General features: G+C 38.2%; 1 protein-coding gene across 2 annotated transcripts in view; it reads right to left on the bottom strand.

The window, feature by feature from the left end:
• The window catches only part of MYO16 (myosin XVI), a 615551-nt gene that overhangs the window by 350656 nt on the left and 243973 nt on the right, over positions 1–20922 (bottom strand). For both annotated transcript variants that reach the window (XM_050766698.1, XM_050766697.1), the window contains 2 exons: positions 19947–20097; positions 9357–9467 (listed from right to left, as the gene is read on the bottom strand). In XM_050766698.1, the coding sequence (XP_050622655.1) occupies positions 9357–9467; positions 19947–20097 (262 nt within the window). The remainder of the gene's footprint in view (positions 1–9356; positions 9468–19946; positions 20098–20922) is intronic.

The following is a 20922-nucleotide window of genomic DNA, read 5'->3' as shown; positions in this document are numbered from 1 at the left end:
TTTTGCTGTCCAGAAGCTCTTAAGTTTAATTAGATCCCATTTGTCAATTTTTGCTTTCGTTGTGATTGCTTTTGCTGTCTTTGTCATGAAATCTTTGACCATTCCTATGTCCCGAATGGTACTGCCTAGGTTGTCTTCCTGGGTTTTCATAGTTTTGGGTTTTACATTTATGTCTTCAATCCATCTTGAGTTAATTTTTGTATATGGGGCAAGGAAGGGGTCTAGCTTCACTCTTCTGCTTATGGTTAGCCAGTTATCCCAGCACCATTTATTGAAGGGGGAGTCTTTTCCTCATTGCTTGTTTTTGTCAGCTCTGTCCAAGAACAGATGGTCACAGATGTGCAGCACTACACTGTTGTTGGGAGTGTAAATTAGTTCAACCATTCTGGAAAGCAGTATGGTGATACCTCAAAGGGCTAAAAGCAGAATTACCATTCCACCCAGCAATCACATTACAGGGTATACGCCCAAAGAAATATAAATCACTCTACCATAAACATACATGCACACGAATGTTCATCGCAGCACTATTCACAATAGTAAAGACATATAATCAATTTAAATGCCCATAAATGACAGATTAGATAAAGAAAGAATGGTACATGTGCATCATGGAGTACAATGCAGCTGCAAAAAAGAACAAGATCATGTCTTTTATGGAAACATGGATGGGGTTGGAGGCCACTATCCTTAGCAAACTAACACAGGAACAGAAAACCAAACTCATGTTCTCCTTATAAGTGGGAGGTAAATGGTAAGAACTTATGAATGCAAAGAAGGATGGGAGGTAAATGATAAGAACTTAGGAAGGCAAAGAAGGAAACAATAGTCACTAGGGTCTACTTAAGCAAGGAGGCTGGAATGGGGGGAGAGAAGCAGAAAATAAAACTATTGGGTACTGGACTTAATACCTGGGTTATAAAATAATCTGTACAACAAACCTCCAGGACATGTGTTTACCTATATAACAAACCTTTACAACCCAAACCTAAAATAAAAGTTAAAAAAAAGAGGCTCTGCTGCATCAACCTGGGTCACCCTGAGTGGCATGTTAAGTGGCTGAAATGAGCCAGACTGTGTGCTAGGAGCTGTCAAGCAATGCTTTATTGCTCTGGTTTGGTTTTAGCCAATTACAATATATTTGTTTCAGAATTCTTTTGGCTAACCAGATGTTACAGGAGGTCTTGTGTTTATTTTGTGGGGTTTTTAAATTAGTCTTAAGTCCCACTAATGTGCTTGTAAAACAAATACTTCCAGCAAACTTCTTTGCTGTCCATAAAGGAATTTGATTGCATATTCTGTTCTCTCTGGCGCTGCTGGTGGTAAGTATTCAGAGAAGGCAATGCTTGTATTCTGTGCATTTCCTGGAGAGCATGTGTCTCATCACATGCATTTCATTTTCTGTTTGAAGGTTTGAGAACTTCTTAATGCTGCCAACTGTGGAAACTCCCTAATCTAATGTCCAAATAGAAGGTTATACACTTAGTAAAAAGGCAATTTGCAATCTGTTTTGAAAGATCATACTATAAAACAAATCAGACTGTAGCAAAAAGAGATGAAAACCCTGGTCAAATGATTAAGTCAGCTAAAATATTTTATCTTGGCTCTGAAAAAAGTCATTGCTCAACCCTCAGTTATTTGCTATGGATAAGTAAATATTAACTTCTTTCTCTCATCTAAAAATAGGGACTTGGTTGAGGAAGTCTACTCATTTATTCAGTATTTATTGGGAATCTATTATGGGTCATACATAGCAGTGAACAAAACGAGAATTCTTTCCCTTATAGAACTTGCATTCTAGTGGGTATGGACATGAGAGAGAGAGAGAGAGAGAGAGAGAGAGAGAGAGAGAGAGAGAGAAACAGAGACAGAGAAACAGAGACAGAGACAGAAACTGTCAGTCTGTGTGTATAGGGAGAATCAGCACATGGTATTTATAAGAATCTAAGTAAGAAAAATATACAGTATGTTAGAGAGTGGTAAGTTTGTGGAGGAAAACACATGAAGGCAGAAGGATAGGAAGTGCATTTTGCAATTTAAAATAGACTAGGGGGCTGGCCTTCAGAAGCAATGACACTGATATGAAGACCTGAAGGGAGGGAGGAATGGGCATATGGTGGTCAAATTATTCAGGCAAAGGCCTGCACAGAAGTGCCCGCCACACTCATGAGACACCAGGGTCAGCTATGTGGCCAGGGCAGAGGCACCCAGGGGAGGGTGCCAACATCTGACATGAGAAATTCAAAAGGCAGCGGGAAACCATTGTGGCTTTATGAGCCTTTCCTCAGACTGTGGCTTTACTGAGTGAATTGGGCATCCTTTTAGCAGAGAAGTGTCATAATGCAATGTACATTCTAACACTGTTACTCTGGCTTTTGTGTTGAGAATAGACAGAGGGGAAGTCAAGAGAAACTCAGACACTTATTTGCAGGACAAATAGGCATCTACAGAACTCTCCACCCCAAATCAACAGAATATACATTCTTCTCAGCACCACATCGCACTTATTCCAAAATTGACCACATAGTTGGAAGTAAAGCACACCTCAGCAAATGTACAAGAACAGAAATTATAACAAACTGTCTCTCAGACCACAGTGCAATCAAATTAGAACTCAGGATTAAGAAATTCACTCAAAACCACGCAACTACATGGAAACTGAAAAATCTGCCCCTGAATATCTACTGCGTACATAACGAAATGAAGGCAGAAATAAAGATGTTCTTTGAAACCAATGAGAACAAAGATACAACATACCAGAATCTCTGGGACACATTTAAAGCAGTGTGTAGAGGCAAATTTATAGCATGAAATGCCCACAAGAGAAAGCAGGAAAGATCTAAAATTGACACTCTAACGTCACAATTAAAAGAACTAGAGAAGCAACAGCAAACACATTCAAAAGCTAGCAGAAGGCAAGAATTAATTAAGGTCAGAGCAGAACTGAAGGAGAAAGAGACACAAAAAAATCCTTCAAAAAATCGATGAATCCAGGATTTGGTTTTTTGAAAAGATCAACAAAATTGATAGACCACTAGCAAGACTAATAAAGAAGAAAAGAGAGAAGAATCAAATAGATGCAATAAAAAATGATAAAGGGAATATTACTACCGACCCCAAAGAAATACAAACTACCATCAGAGAATACTATAATCACCTCTACGCAAATAAACTAGAAAACCTAGAAGAAATCGATAAATTCCCGGACACATACACTCTCCTAAGACTAAACCAGGAAGAAGTCGAATCCCTGAATAGACCAATAACAGGCTCTGAAATTGAGTCAATAATTATTGCCTACCAACCAAAAAAAGCCCAAGACCAGACAGATTCATAGCCGAATTCTACCAGAGATACAAGGAGGAACTGGTACCATTCTTTCTGAAACTATTCCAATCAATAGAAAAAGAGGGAATCCTCCCTAACTCATTTTATGAGGCCAACATCATCCTGATACCAAAGCCTGGTAGAGACACAACAAAAAAAGAGAATTTTGAAGACCAATATCCCTGATGAACATCGATGCAAAAATCCTCAATAAAATACTGGCAAACCGAATCCAGCAGCACATCAAAAAGCTTATCCGCCAAGATCAAGTGGGCTTCATCCCTGGGATGCAAGGCTGGTTCAATATATGCAAATCAATAAACATAATCCAGCATAGAAACAGAACCAAAGACAAAAACCACATGATTATTTCAATAAATGCAGAAAAGGCCTTTGCAAAATTCAACAGCACTTCATGCTAAAAACGCTCAATAAATTCAGTATTGATGGAACGTATCTTAAAACAATAAGAGCTATTTATGAGAAACCTACAACCAATATCATACTGAATGGGCAAAACCTGGAAGCATTCCCTTTGAAAACTGGCACAAGACAGGGATGCCCTCTCTCACCACTCCTATTCAACATAGTGTTGGAAGTTTTGGCCAGGGCAATCAGACAGGAGAAAGAAAGAAAGGGATTCAATGAGGAAAAGAGGAAGTCAAATTGTCCCTGTTTGCAGATGACATGATTGTATACTTAGAAAACCCCATCATCTCAGCCCAAAATCTCCTTAAAGCTGATAAGCAACTTCAGCAAAGTCTCAGGATACAAAATCAATGTGCAAAAATCACAAGCATTCTTATACACCAATAACAGACAAACCGAGAGCCAAATCATGAATGAACTCCCATTCACAACTGCTTCAAAGAGAATAAAATACCTAGGAATCCAACTTACAAGGGATGTGAAGGACCTCTTCAAGGAGAACTACACAACACTGCTCAATGAAATAAAAGAGGACACAAACAAATGGAAGAACATTCCATGCTCATGGATAGGAAGAATCAATATCATGAAAATGGCCATACTGCCCAAGGTAATTTATAGATTCAATGCCATGCCCATTAAGCTACCAATGACTTTCTTCACAGAATTGGAAAAAACTACTTCAAAGTTCATATGGAACCAAAAAAGAGCCCACATTGCCAAGACAATCCTAAGCCAAAAGAACAAAGCTGGATTCATCACGCTACCTGACTTCAAACTATACTACAAGGCTACAGTAACCAAAACAGCATGGTACTGGTACCAAAACAGAGATATAGACCAATGGAACAGAATAGAGCCCTGAGAAATAATACCCCACATCTACAACCATCTGATCTTTGACAAACCTGACAAAAACAAGAAATGGGGAAAGGATTCCCTATTTAATAAATGGTGCTGGGAAAACTTGCTAGCCATATGTACAAATGGATCCCTTCCTTACACCTTATACAAAAATTAATTCAAGATGGATTAGAGACTTAAATGTTAGACCTAAAACCATAAAAACTCTAGAAGAAAACCTAGGCAAGACCATTCAGGACATAGGCATGGGCAAGGACTTCATGTCTAAAACACCAAAAGCAATGGCAACAAAAGCCAAAATTGACAAATAGGATCTAATTAAACTAAAGAGCTTCTGCACAGCAAAAGAAACTACCATCAGAGTGAACAGGCCACCTACAGAATGGGAGAAAAGTTTTGCAATCTACCCATCTGACAAAGGGCTAATATCCAGAACCTACAAAAAACTCAAACAAATTTACAAGAAAAAAACAACCTCATCAAAAAGTGGGCGAAGTATATCAACAGACACGTCTCAAAAGAAGACATTTATGCAGCCAACAGACACATGAAAAAATGCTTGTCATCATTTGCCATCAGAGAAATGCAAATCAAAACCACAATGAGATACCATCTCACACCAGTTAGAATGGTGATCATTAAAAAGTCAGGGAACAACAGGTGCTGGAGAGGATGTGGACAAATAGGAACACTTTTACACTGTTGGTGGAATTGTAAACTAGTTCAACCATTGTGGAAGACAGTGTGGTGATTCCTCAAGGATCTAGAACTAGAAATACCATTTGACCCAGTCATCCATTACTGGGTATATACCCAAAGGATTAAAAATCATGGCCGGGCATGGTGGCTCAAGCCTGTAATCCCAGCACTTTGGGAGGCCGAGGTGGGCGGATCACAAGGTCAGGAGATCGAGACCATCCTGGCTAAACCCGGTGAAACCCCGTCTCTACTAAAAAAAAAAAAAATACAAAAAACTAGCCAGGCGAGGTGGTGGGCGCCTGTAGTTCCAGCTGCTCTGGAGGCTGAGGCAGGGGGATGGCATGAACCCGGGAGGCGGAGCTTGCAGTGAGCTGAGATCCGGCCACTGCACTCCAGCCTGGGCGACAGAGCGAGACTCCATCTCAAAAAAAAGACAAAAAAAATCATGCTGCTATAAAGACACATGCACACGTATGTTTATTGTGGCAGTATTCACAATAGCAAAGACTTGAAACCAACCCAAATGTCCATCAATGATAGACTGGATTAAGAAAATGTGGCACATATACACCATGGAATACTATGCAGCCATAAAAAAGGATGAGTTCATGTCCTCTGTAGGGACATGGATGCAGCTGGAAACCATCATTCTCAGCAAACTATTGCAAGAACAGAAAACCAAACACCACATATTCTCACTCATAGGTGGGAATTGAACAATGAGAATACTTGGACACAGGAAGGGGAGCATCACACACCAGGGCCTGTTGTGGGGTGGGGGGAAGGGGGAGGGATAGCATTAGGAGATATACCTACTGTAAATGACGAGTTAATGGGTGCAGCACACCAAAATGGCACATGTATACATATGTAACAAACTTGCACATTGTGCACATGTACCCTAGAACTTACAGTATAATAAAAAATAAATAATAAAAACAAAAACCAAAAACCAAAATGCAAGTGCAAAATGCAATTGCTGTAGGAAGATATGTGCCTGGAGGCAGCAGTAGGGGTGGTCTTCTGTGTATAACTTGAAGGTAGGGCTGGTGACATTTGCAGGGAAATCAGATGTGGGGTGTGGAAGGAAAACCAGCATCAATAGTCTCACTAAGTGCGTTGGCCCAAGAAGCGACAAGAGTGGGACTGTCATGAGCCAGGGTGGAAAGGCCATGAGACGTGAAGGTTGGAAGAGCTCAAATGACCACATTCGGGTATTGGAATTTTGAGATTTCTACCAAACTAGTGATTTTCTGTTTGTGGGGAAGGATCACTTGCTTTTAGTTCCAATTAATCATGGACTGATACCTTTGTAAAACATAATAAAAAGAATTACTAAAAAATGTGATTAAAAGACATATGAAGTTCAAGCTCTGATTCTTATTAACTCCAACAGATAGGGATTAAACCAACAGACTGCTGGAAGAATTTCTATAAAAACACTTATTTCCATTACACACTGGTCATAAAAAATTCATATACCTACTCATCCGCAGACAGCACATTGGGAAGCACATATTACCATTTAATCCATAATGTTTAAATTGCTTGTCTACCCATTAGAGGTGATTTCAGACACCATAATGTACAACATTCCTATTATGAAATTGATCCTAATCGATTGAGCTTTTCTGTATTTTAGGAATTGAGCAGAAGAAACCCATGCCTCACACACTGGCAAATTTATGTTATATGAACATTAGGAAAGCAGAGAGTAGTATAAATAGTTCAGGTGATCAAGAGAGAGGAACTGACTAGAAAACAAATTATTTAAGAAGATAGTCCACTGTGTGGAGGAGCTAGAGGCAGGAGTTTGATAAAAATGTAGGAAGTATTTACTGTTTAAGAGGGAAACAGCAGAAAAACTCACATAACTAACTCCATTTTGTTAAGCGGCTTTACCTATTCTTGTACGTGGGCTAGGATCATCTTAAAGCACTGAGATAATAATGCAAAAATAGCCATTGTATAGTTTTTACTCTGGCATTAAAGGAGAAGTGCATAAGCAACTATGTTTTATTAAAGATTTCCAGGAAAGTTTTAGCCTGACAAGGACAAAGTTCCCAACTCCTTAGACCCTCCCTGGTCCCCAGATGTCTATAGTCCTTATCCACCTTTTGATACCAACACCCTCCTCTTCTGTATATGTCCCTCCCATAAACACTCTCTGGCCAGCCTGAAAAATTGGAGAAGGTACATTAGAACACTAGTTTACCATCTTCTCAGTTTTGCTGGCTTTCCAAATAAACCTACTTTTCCTCCCATCAACCTCGTCTCTGGTGTTTGGCTTTTGAGCAGCCCAAGAACCAGATGTTAACAAACTATCAATGAGTTACAGAATAACAAACTGTGATAAATTCTCTAAAGATAGATAGTCCATGATGATGTAATCTAGAAGCTCTGGGAAGGTTTACTTAAAGAGTGGGTACTATTTGAGTGGGAGTTTATAAAGCTAACTATTTTATGGAGTAGAAATATAACTCTAGGGGAAATAAACAAACAGAGAAACAGTCTAAGGAAAGTCCTCGATGCAGGAAGGCAGGTGATAAGCAATTTAGATATAAGTGAGAAAGAGTCCTCAGTGACTGTTTGGGGCAGATCATGAGGATTCTAGTCTCTGGAATAAGGGTTGTGGTCTTTTTCCCATGAAAAGTGGTGGGCCATAGAGAAGATTCAAGACTGGGAGCTTTGAGATTACATTTGTGCTTTATAAAAATTACTCTAGTTCATTGTGAGATTGGATTGAAAAAGAATGATGAAGCCTCCCCTAGAAAGTTAGTAGGTTGTTAGAGAAGGGAAGGTAATGGCTTTGATGAGGGTGCTTACCACGGGGGTGGAGAGAACCAGAATAAATGCATATTTAGATGAAACGTCATTTTAAAGGCACAAATGGGTAAAGAAAGACAAAACAATTTAAGCAATGGTCTTCTAGGCTTCCATAATTACGAGTAAAAAAAAAAAAATCAACGCAATACTGGGAAAAAGTTGAAATAATGGAATAAAAATACACACTTTACAAAAGTAACAGGGTGATAACAGAGACCAAAGTAATCAGCTCTTACCAATTTATGCCAATGACATGATTTCATTAATTTTGACAGAAGTATTTAATTTTAAGTGTATTTACAGTGGCAGGCAATTTATCTAAGCATTACGATGCTACATTGCATTTTCATAGGCTAATCAGCATTTGACAATTTATTACTTGTAAGGAAATCTCAGACTTCACATTTACATGAAAATTACTTAATCAGTTTCTCAGTAGACTAGAAAACAAAAGTGTTATCAAAAAGGGACAGCAGGTATATGCATAATCAGATTTCTTTATAGACATTCTGATTGAATTGCTCTGTGCTCTGTGTAGAATATAACAAAATCAGAGAGTGGGAGAGAAAAAGAAAGAGAAAGAGATTGATTTTGATATTACAAGGTGTCTAAACTATTATCAGTGTTGGGAAAGTAACACACAAATGAGGATAGAACCACAGTAAATAAATTCTCCATGCTGTCGTTTGAGTAATATTTTTGGATTCTACTATCAGGAATCTGTGCATAAATTATTAACTTTACAAAGACATTTCCTGGCAATTCTGAGCCACAACAGTCTCTTCTCATGCAAATAGAGAGGCAGTCGTACATGCATAGTCAATATATGCTCTTTCGCTTCCTATTCCCGATCTAGCAGGTTCAAGAAAAGTAGAGGAGACAGACAGCAATTTTATAAGTCATATGCAGATCCTGCTGGTTCTAGCAAGATCTTCCACAGCAATCATGACAACAGGAAAGTTTAATAGCAGTACTTGTGTCTGTCCGCAGGGTATTAGTTTATACTTAACTCCAAAATTTGGAACTGTGCTGAATTTGCTTTATAACTGAGCCAGATGAAGCTAAACTCACCTTGAAAAATTCAACTTAAGCTATCACCATGACCAGAAGCTCCAGTGAGCCCTTTACGTGCAACATTTGAAGCACTGAAGGGTGATAAAAACATGCAGCAAGACAAAAGCAGTTCAAAAGGCAATCTCCAGGGCACTCACATAGATCTGATTGTTTCCGAAGCGCTTCTGAATCTCATAGAGCAGGCTGCCATCATTGAGCTCGCTGAGCGTTGCCAGGTCATCGTTTGGGGCAGGAGGCATTAGCTTGACCTGGGGAAGAACAGAAAGTATGATCAATTCTAATTGCTTTCCAATCAACTTTCTTCACAGTTGGATGTTCCACTTTCAATTACCTATCAACAATTTGAAGACAACCTGAGTTAGGAACTGTTATTAAAAGATGAAATGGTTCAGTGAAAAAGAAAAAAAGGAATCCAAAGCCACAGAGCAATGTATTCAGATGAGAATTTTTGTGCTACACTCTCCAGCATGCAGGTGCACACATCCTGTCTGTCAGCCCAGGCATTAGGTCTGTCAAGATGAGTTCAGCATGTTGACTCTTCTTATTCCCTACTGATAATTTAGACAGCTCTGTACTGTTCTCAGTCCTCTGAAAGATAGGCAGTGGAACACCTCATATATTTGCAGTGTTCCCTAAGCTAAAGCAAAACTTTTCATGTCACCATTGTTGGCATGGTAAGGAAGAAATGTGTATGGAATTTAGATTCTGCATTCATGTAAGATGAGGCCAGGTTTTAAAGGTAGACACCAGATCTTTCTATTCCGCTCTACATTACTTTTAAGATTAAGGTAGCTACGAGATTAAAATAACCGTCATAAATAAAGCTTTCCTATTCAATTTAATATGCCATGAAAGTTTAAAGACTGTGCAACATTTCAAATAAAAAAGATAAATTTGGATTCTTCAATTAAATGAAAATCCATTATTTTCAAATTAGAAATGTGCAATTTTAATTTTACGTACATATAATATGCTCAGAAAAGTAGCCATTTGATGTAATATAGTAGGAGTGTTTTTTTAATATCACACACAAAGGAGCAAAAGAATAAGAATATTCTTATCAATGTGAGCTCTTTGATACTCCTAGTAAAGTTTTAATAATTATCATTTGTATTCATGTACGTATTCTATATTTGCATTTTGTATTTGTATCTGTATTATATATTATTAATAGTATATACCATTGCTAAATAATTTGAACACAAATATTTCTGCTTATCTAGTAAATGTAGTGTAAAAAATACTAAACATTTTTAATAAAACTAAATTTAGGACTATCTTTTCTGATATTAGTGGATATTTCGCAAAGTATAATCTTTCCCATGAGTTCATAAAGTAGGTTTATTTTCTCCCCAGATTTTCAAAATCTAATGCATTAATAATAGAAACACAGGCCGGTGTGGTGGCTTACACCTGTAATCCCAGCACAGGGAGGCTGTGGCGGGTGGATCACTTGAGGTCAGGAGTTCAAGACCAGCCTGACCAATGCGGCAAAACCTCACCTCTACTAAAAATACAAAAAAAATTAGCCGGGCATGGTGGCATACGCCTGTAATCTCAGCTACTCAGGAAGCTGAGGCATGAGAATTGCTTAAACCCAGGAGGTGGAGGTTGCAGTGAGCGGAAATCGAGCCATTGCACTCCAACCTAGACAACGGAGCAAGACTCTGTCTCAAAAACAAACAAACAAAAATACATACACACACACACACACACACACACACAAAATAATAGAAACAGAAATTGAGTAGTGGGCATGTTGAAAGGTCAGAGTATTTTTTTTTATGAACTCTAGTTAGACTGGTGCATGGCAGCAAGCTTTGTGGCACTGGAGTTCAAACCATTTCTATAAGCAGGAAACAATATTCAAATAGATGCATGTTTATTAAAAACTAATTTGTAAAATATTCCATTAGCTGGGCATGGTGATGTGCCCTGTAGTCCCAGTCACTTGGGAGGTTGAGGGGAGAGGATTATTTAAACCTAGGGGTTTGGGTTTGAGGTTGCAGTGAGCCATGATAGTGCCACTACATGCCAACCTGGGTGACAGGGCTAGGCCCTGTCTCGAAAAAAAAAAAAAAATCTAGATTTCAGAAATATCAACAACAAGCTTGTATCCCTCCCCACCAAGATGCACAAACTCAAACACCCTAAGTTCATTGTTTTAACTACTTTGCAACTTTTAAAGGAAACATATTTCCAAATATCTTTCAGCATTAACCTACACAAAGCATATAATACAGTTTTACTAAAATTAGTTATTTAATGTTGGGTTAGAGGCATAGCTTTAAGGCTTTGATGTGTCAGAATTATCTACTTGAATCTTTCAAGAGTTGCATCCAAACACTGGTACTTTTTATTGATAAAAATAGAAGTCATAATGTTCCAGCTATGCCGGTGTTTCCTGGGTTGTCAAAACAATTTTGAAATTGTTTGATATCAACTTTTTAACATTATACACTGAGTTCCACTTTGCGGAGTCTCATAGGCACCAAGCGCTACCTAGACTGACAGGTCTCAGAAAGAGGCGTGACGATAGAAGAAGCCACGCTGCCTTCGGCATAGCCCTTAGATGAAGGAACTGGTGGTCTTGATCCAGGCAGTTTTTAATTCTGCTTTCATCGGTCATGCAAATTCAAGTAAATATCTCAGACATTAATTTGAGCTTCCCTACTTCGAATGTTAGAAAATGCGAACTCATCTACCTCTGAAACATCAATTATTTGTATTCAGCGGGTTGAACAACAGTGTTTAAACCCCAGTTGTACATCTTCCAATCTGTGAGTTCTTGAATAGTTTTCTATCTTAACATCATGAAGTTGCTTTTCATTCTCTATGTGATGAAAGATAGTATATACTTCATAGAGTGGCTGAGGGAATTAAAAAAATGAGGGGAATTTGGCCCGGTGCCTCCTCTGCAGCTAAGTGTGCCTCATTAGTGCCCTTAGTAACACATCTAGGGGCCACGGAGACCATGTAACTTCCTACCAGCTTCCCTTGGGGCTGGGGGAGGGAGGGATGCAGGTGAGTGTGGAGGGCCCTGGGGCTGTCCGCGCTGTTCTCAGCAAAGATGCTCAGCTTTCCTTTGCTTTAGGAATCAGAGTTCTCGTTCACATATTTCTTTCTGAGGAAGGTTCTTCTGCTGAATAACATTTTAAAACATTTTGGCATTCATTATTATAACATCATTATTTAATGGATGAAAAACTTGAGGCCCAGAGAGGACATGGACTTTTTCTAGGGTCACACAGCTGATAAGTCAGAAGCAAAAGCTGGCATGATAACCACTGGGGAACAGGAGAAATTCCAGTGGATAATGGAAACATCTGATGACATCTATTCAATAATGGGCCAAATTTCCCTTGCTCACCTTCTTTGTCGGCCATTGTGCTAGAGGTTTAGCACAAAGAGGAAAAAAGGAACGATGTTTGTGACCTCCCATATGCGGGGGAGAAGTTAGGACAAAAATAAGAAATTACAAGTACAAAATGTATGTGAGAAGAAAAACAGGATGCTTTGAAAAGAGAAAAATTTTACTTTAGATGATCTGAGAAGTCCTTTTTGAAGAGGTCACATTGATGTTGAAATTGGACATCCTTTTAAAAGACAGTCCTGTGGGATGTGGGGAGAGATGTCTCAGGGAGAGGGAAGGACATGGTGAGGGCTGTAAGGTCGGGAGGAGATGGGTGTGTGGGAGACCCTAGAATCTGCCCTGGTGTGGAGGAGGTGGGAGAAGGCAGCAGCAGGGGATATTGAAGGAGCTGGAAAAGCTTCCTGGGCCATGAGGAAGAGCTGCTTCATTCCAGGAATTAGTGAAAGTCATGGAGGGGACTGAGCATGGGGACCGCAAGACCAGTTTCACAGTGCTAAGATGACACACTGGCAGCTGCAGCAGAGAAAAGGTGGAGTGATGAGACCAGCCAGCAAGCTCTAGAAAAAGGGGGCCCAAGGAAGAGGCCACAGAGGAATGGATTGGACTTCGATTAATTTAAGAAAAAGAGGAGCTGCCATATGCAACTGTATGCAACTAAGTTGCACTTGATTTCCTAACTAGAATTAAATTAGACAAGACTGAAGATTTTCTTATAAAGATGGATAATTTTACTGCATTCCAGGATCACAGACTGGAATGGTTGCCCTTGGATATAAAAGGAATCTAGAAAACATGTGCAATTAGGTAAGAATGTATTTTCTAGAGATGAAATAACTTGTGGCAAAAGTCCTTATGTAGACAGACACATGAAAGGGAAGTTTGACCATCAATTTAGGGATGGATGTAGATATATTTTCTTTTAAATATCTTTGCAATGTTTCTCCAAAGTACATAAACTTACGCACACATATAGACAACCCCAAAAGTGATGTAGGCATGCATGAATGCATGTACGAAAATTAATCCATATACATATTCATACATGTACCTAATTTGATGTAAATCAGTAAATGATTGCAATAACTTTGAGTAATGCAAAAAGAAGGCAAAACTCTGCAGCAAGTTAGCATACATCTTCAACTCCCAGAGAAATCATAAAAAGGAAGAAAATCAAGAGCAAGATTTGTATTTTCTTCAGGAGTAATGATTTATGCTAAGATAATAAGATCCCTCTTACAGTCACGATGCTAACAATTTCAATGCAAATTTCTGTGTGCACATTTAGCAAAAACATGAATAGTACTAACAGAAGTTCTGCATTTGTTCCAGCAAGCCTGGAACAGCTATCACAGACATCTCATTGGTATTCCTGTGGATTCTCGTCTTCAGTGGCACAGCTGTTACATGGGTCAGAAAGTGTACTAGGCTGACAGTAAAAATGTGACTACTCCCTAGCCTGTTTATAGTTACACAGAGGGGCAGATCCAGTGTGACAGTAGATCAAGGAAAGAGTTCCTTGCATTTCTCACATCAAGATTCCAAAATGACCCGAAAGGAAGCTTTGATAATCTTAACCAAGGCTATCAAAGGAGCACATTCTTTATAGATTTCAAAAGCATTGTTAACAGCTGATAAGTAGAAAGAAAAATAAAAAGTATGTCTGTGAATGTTTTTATGTTGCATTTATAGGCTGAAAAGTAGGCACTACCAATGTCTGCCAAATAATTATAATAATAATCACCAGATAAGTACAAACTATTGCCTATCCTCTCCAAAATTGACCACTATGGTTTTTATTATATATATTTCCAAAAGGAGAGATCTAAAACGCAAGACAGACATACTTTAGAAATCAAGGAAGAATTCAGGGGAAACACTTTGAGAAATGTTTTGCGATCCAAAGCTAATTTAAGTTTTGAAAGTATTCTGAATTTGCTGATCCCTCGTCTCCATTGTGTGGACGCTGTTTTGAGAACTGTGGGCTTTACCATGTCTTGTGTTTGCTTGTTTGTGATTTCTCTCTGGGAGGCTGGTAATACATGTCCAGGGAGTAGAAGCCCAAGGGGCAACAGAAATAATCTGACTTGTGGGATCAGGGTCACAGGATTTGGAGGAAGGCAGTCTAGGGGCAAACAACCCAGTATGGATAAGTAAAAAAAAAAAAAAGGAGAAAATTAAAAAAAAAAAAAAAAAAAAAAAAAAGACTATGTGTTGTTGGACGGGTACAGTGGCTCACGCCTGTAATCCCAGCACTTTGGGAGGCTGAGGCAGGCAGATCACCTGAGGTCAGGGAGTTTGAGACCAGCCTGATTAACATGGTGAAGCCCCATCTCTGCTAAAAATACACAAATTAGCTGTGTGTGGTGGCAGGCACCTGTAATCCCAGCTACTTGGAAGGCTCAGGCAGGAGAATCGCTTGAACCCAGGAGGCGGAGGTTGCAGTGAGCTGAGATGGCGCCATTGTACTCCAGCCTGGGCGACAGAGTGAGACGCCATCTCAGAAAGAGAAAAGAAAAAAGAAAAAAAAAAAAGAAGCTGTGTGGACCGGAATGACCAGATTAAGAAAGGGTGATCACATGACACATACTTTACTTCGCTTCCCAAGGCTTCCACCTGTGCCATGCCTGGACAGTCCTGTGTAGTTTTGCCCTCCTTTTGTTATTCTGCCAAGGTTTCTTAAACAGTGAAGTCTACCAGGTCCTTTCCCTTCCCTTTCCCTGGGTGCAGATCTACGTGCTTGCGTCTCTGTGGACTACAGGAAGAAAGTTTTAGCGAATCTTAGAAGCCTGCTGTGGTGCCACTAGAAGAGCACTGGATACAAAATAAAAGAAACATTTGTGATTCTAGACAACTTGTTTAACTTTTTGGTCAAGAAAAGGGTCACACTCTGTAGCCCATGCTGGAGTGCAGTGATGACATCCTAGCTCACTACAGCCTCCAACTTTTGAGCTCAAGCAATCCTCCCACCTCAGCCTCCTGAGTTGGTGGGACCACAGGTGTGGGCCACCATGCCCTGCGCCATCATGCCCTGCTAAGTTTTAAATATTTTGTAGAGATGGGGTTTTGCTATGTTGCCCAGGCTGGTCTTGAACTGCCGACCTCAAGCAATCCTCCCACCTCAGCCTGCTGAGTGGGTGTGACCACAGGTGTGCGCCACCATGCCCTGCTAAGTTTTAAATATTTTGTAGAGATGGGGTTTTTCCATGTTGCCCAGGCTGGTCTTGAACTGCTGGCCTCAAGCAATCCTCCCACCTTGGCCTCTAAAAGTGCTGGGATCACTGGAGTAAGCCACCGCTCCCAGCCTGCTCAACTTTCTTGAGTTTAAGTTTGGTCAGCTTGAAACTCAGTTTGAAGCTTGAGTTTAAGTTACGTAGTGAAAGCAGTTAATAACCTGCTCACAGTGACGTTCTGAGGATTAAGATAATGCAGCTGAAAGCATTTCTAAGCTTTGAAATGTTAACCAACATAACACACAATTTCGCATTATTATTTTCTAAAATCATCTATCTTTACATTGAAAAGTATAAAGTCCTGTGGATATGTTGACTGGAACTACATGAATTTAGACCAGATCCGTGCAGGGAGTAGAAGACATTACCGCTCTGGCAAAACCAGAATATGTAATTCCAGTCAGTCACATACAGCCAGTCTATACAATAATAACAATACGAATAATACACCTATCTACTGTCATCGTCATAACAACCATACAAGGCTTGTCCTATGTACCCATTTTACACTTGAGGCTCAGTAAGGCTATGGGACTTCCATAGAGTTCCCGAGCTGCAGACCTGAACCACAGCAAAGCTCTGTGCTTCTTTCCCGCTTCTCTCTACCCCAGGCTATCACGGCTTCACTGAACGGAATAATCACTTGACTTCAATTTCAACCTTAAACCTAATTTAAGTAAAAATGTCTGAAAGAAGAGAGGGAGGAAAGATGGAAAATAAGAAATTAGGGAACCAAGAAAAGAATGTAAAACCCCAGCAGGTCAGGGAGGGATAGGATGGGAAAGGAAACCAAGAGGGAAAGGGAAGAGAAGGAAGTCTTGCACATTATACGCCACTTAAGAAACATTCTGAGTTCTCAGAGATAATATAAAAACAAATGTTAATTTTAGTGATTCTCGGAAATTTAAAAAAATAAAATGTCAAATCATGTCTTTAATATTCATTTACATAGTTACCATTTGATAAGACCTACACTTTGTAAAAATCTGGAAAGACAGATGCAAAGTAGTTTTTATTTTAAGTTTTTAAAATTTTTCCACATGATGTATTTATCTCTAAAATGTTAATCAGAGCTTTATGGCTTTGAAAAGTGTTTTGGAAAGCTTTCCTATGAAATGTGAATATATAATCCATTCAGTTTATCACGCTGCTCTTCCCTGGAGAGAACCGTCCAGCTAGCACCTTGTGGGCAAGAACATAGGAGAATATGATGGATACAGTGTAGCATATTACCGGGTGAATATTAGATCACACAGGAGCATAAAGCTGGGTAGCCACCGTTCCCTCTCTATTAACCCATAAATAGAACATGGTTACAATTACTTTTTATGTCTAGGATACAATTATAAAAAGTCTACATTAAAACAGAAAAGTTAGCCTATGAAGATTACACTTAATATTCTTATGTCCTGAATGTCTTATATTTGAAGAATATTTTATGTCTTTTAGAAACATCTTATTAAATTACCACTTAAAAAGCAATCAATCTGCTAATCATAAATTGTTTTAACTTCACAGAGGGAGAAATCTCAGTACTCTGATGAAACGGTTGACCTAGTTTGCTCTTCTTTAAATAAATAAGTATCATTGTACTTACTACTGCTAAACTCAAACACCTAATTAACACAGCTTGAAAGCAAATTAATAGAAATGTACAATAATTTCACATATACACATTGACTAAAAGTCATGCCATATCACTAATTGCATTCAAAAGTTTTTGAATGTTAGTTAATTTGAACAGTAGGAAATCAATTCGCCTGAGATTTTCCATACATTTCTATAAATGAATTAAGAAAAAATACTTCAAAACAATGCCCGTAAAAACAAAACTACATTCCAAAGTAATCTTTAATTTCTCTAGGTCATATAATGAATAACATTAATTTTCCCATTCTTAGTAACAAATTAAGGTATGAGGAAAATAACTCCGTAAGTTTAAAAATAATATTCAATTGTTGGTCATACTCAATTTTTTGCTCACATACCTATTCTACTAGAATCCTATGATGTAATATTTTAATCAATAAAGAAGCTATTGAAAAAATGAAATATTTCCCCTCCCAAAAGGAAATACATGAATATATATACACACACACACACATATATATATATACAAATTTTGTTAAATCTAAAGGTGAGCAGTAATGGTTTTATATATAACACGAGAAAGCAGCCCATAAGACTTTACTCAAAGTGGCTGCCCGTGAAAAGAAACAGGAAACAGAACTCATTCTTGAGTTTCAACTGTTGTAAAATAACTCAGAAATTTGTTTCCTCAACACTCACTGCAAACTAATTTGAGTCTTAAATATCTGTAACGAAAACAAAAGCAAGCTTTTAGATTACTAAATTTACGGGCGTAAGTGTTAAAATGTATGAGGGGTAAAAGGGTGTTAGACACTAGTTAATTAATAGTTATTTTTCCTCTATACAGGATACTAATTACAGGACAGTATTAAATCATAACTGGAAATGGAAAGTTATGTCAGACATTAAAGTACACAAATTATATGACTCAGAAACACGTGGAATGTCAAAAGAAGTTAATAGGATCCTTAAGAAAGTTAAGAATATTTTGCCAGGTGCGGTGGTTCACACCTATAATCCAAGCACTTTGGGAGGCTGAGGTGGGAGCATCACCTGAGCCCAGGAAATCAAGATCAACCTGGGCAACACAGTGAGACCCTACCTCTTAAAAAAAGAAAAAAACACACACAGAAAAAAAATGTCCGAGCATGGTGGCACACACCCTAGTCCTAGCTATCTGGAAGCGGAGGCAGAAGGATCACTAGAGCCTGTGAGGCTGAGGCTGCAATGAGCCATGACTGTGACACTGCACTCCAGCCTGAGTGACACAGCAATGTTCTGTCTCAAAAAATATATACGTATTTTCTCTTAAATTTTACCTAACCTTGATTTGTCTAGTACTGTGGACTCACTGTATTTCTCCAAATTCATATGTGGAAGCCCCCATCCCTAATGCAACTGTATCTGGAGATAGAGCCTATAAGGAAGTGATTTAGGTTAAATGAAATCATAAGGGTGGGATCCTGATCCCACAAGATTACTCCAGAGAGTGTCCTCTCCCTGCTCCTCCCTGCCTCTCCCTCCTTCCCATTCTCCCTGCGTCCTTCTGTCCACCCTGCAAGGACACAGCAGTGGGAAGGCGCCCTGCACCTTTAGTCAACCTGCACCTTGACCTTGGACCCTCAGAATCCAGATGCCTCCACAACTGTGAGAAATGCATTTCTGCTGTCGAAGCCACCCAGACTGCGGTGTTTTGTCATGGCAGCTTGAGCCGATGAATACACCTGCTAAAATTTAAAAGTGTTTCAAATGTTTTGCTTATCTGCTTTAGTTACTTGAAATAACAAAAATTACTAAAATTAAAATTAAATTTTAAGAAGATCTTTAGGAAACCTGGCTAAAATATCTATAAGATATTAAAAAATAGATACACTGAAGAAAGCTATTTTCAAGGATGCAAGTTATTCTGCCACTTATAAAACAGAAATATACAAAAATCATTTATTTCTGTGGCCATAATAAAAACATTAATTTCCATAACTCCAAGCTCATTCCCCTCTCCCACTTCGAATCCAAAATTACCTCCCATAACTTGGGCACCAGACAAGGACACATATGTATGCACACGCAAACACACACACATGCAACGTAAACACACAGACACACACAAATACACATGCAATACATGACCACAGTTACTTTTAAGAATAAATGATTCAGTGACTGGTTTGCCCTTCTTGTTCGTAAAATATTTGGATCATTGAAATAAACCAAAAAACACAGAATACGTAAAAATCAAAATAATGACAAATGACTCAATTGGAAATATTCAAGAAGTAATGAGCTGGCTGAGTTTACATTCCTGGTATATAAGTCAACACCAAAATTCAAATTGTAAAGCACAATAGCAATTATGCGTGTTGATCAGCAGAATGCACTAATTGTTTATGAAAACTGCAAGCAAAATATTAATCTAGGCATGAATTTGTCTTTGAATATAAATTAGTGCACACTTGTTTTTGAAATATGTTGGATTTTAATACATTACTTGATATGAAAAAGTACTAGTAGACATGCAGTAAGGGAGTGATTACCTGCTCGGGTTTGGTGGAACTGCCCATAGTGGGGTTTTCAGGGGTGCTGTCCTGAGACTGCTGCATACACAAACCTTTCGTTGCATCTTTGAACATAATGTCTTTTTCCAACAAACTGTCTTGCTTGGCAATTGGTAACACCAGGGGACTGCTAGAGGAAAAAAAGTCAGTATTACAATTAGTCTCTTTCTAATGTTTTATCAATTGAAAATTACCAATACAGGAGAGTTGGACTATAGATGGTGATTTTATTCAGATAAGAAATACTTCTTATAAACTGCAGGAAAAAAATTAATAAGAAATCTGTAAACTTTAAAAAAAATAATTCCAAACTTCAATTTTAACTTTAAAAGAAAAAATATATACTTATTTGAACTCCAGAAGAAAATGTTTACAAATGTATATCTGACGATAATAGATGAATCAATAAACAATTTAAGTGCTGAGATTGAAATGCATGGCTGAACTAGACAAGATTTAACATTTAAACTCAAAAATGGATTGCAAACAACTGAATAAAGGCGTAATTGTATAATTAGTTTAAAAATTACTCATTTAGGATTTAAAATACAAAATCGTGGACAAAATTTCAAGTTTGTAATGGAATAATAACATGAGAATTAAAAACAATAATATCTTTAAGTACTGCAACATTACAAGCAGAGTAACTTTTGTTAATTCTATACAGCTCAAACAAAGCCAAAAAATAAAAGATACTTAACTTTTTATTCTTCTATTTACTTTATTGCCAAAATACAGTCATTATTTTATAATGTTCATTAAAAATAAATAGAAAATAAATTGATAAATGTTGCATCGTATCACTAAGATTTAAAATGTGCCTCCTGAATTGTTACCATATAAGCAGAAATGCATGTGTATTTAATCAAGTGCAATCTACGTAAACATAATTATTTCATGTCGTCTACCATAGTCACTGGACTACATAGTCTAACTAGAGCTAAGTGCAATTTTT

Source organism: Macaca thibetana, chromosome 17 (assembly GCF_024542745.1).
Source record: "Macaca thibetana thibetana isolate TM-01 chromosome 17, ASM2454274v1, whole genome shotgun sequence".
NCBI lineage: Eukaryota > Metazoa > Chordata > Mammalia > Primates > Cercopithecidae > Macaca > Macaca thibetana.
This window is presented reverse-complemented; position numbering and strand designations above follow the sequence as displayed.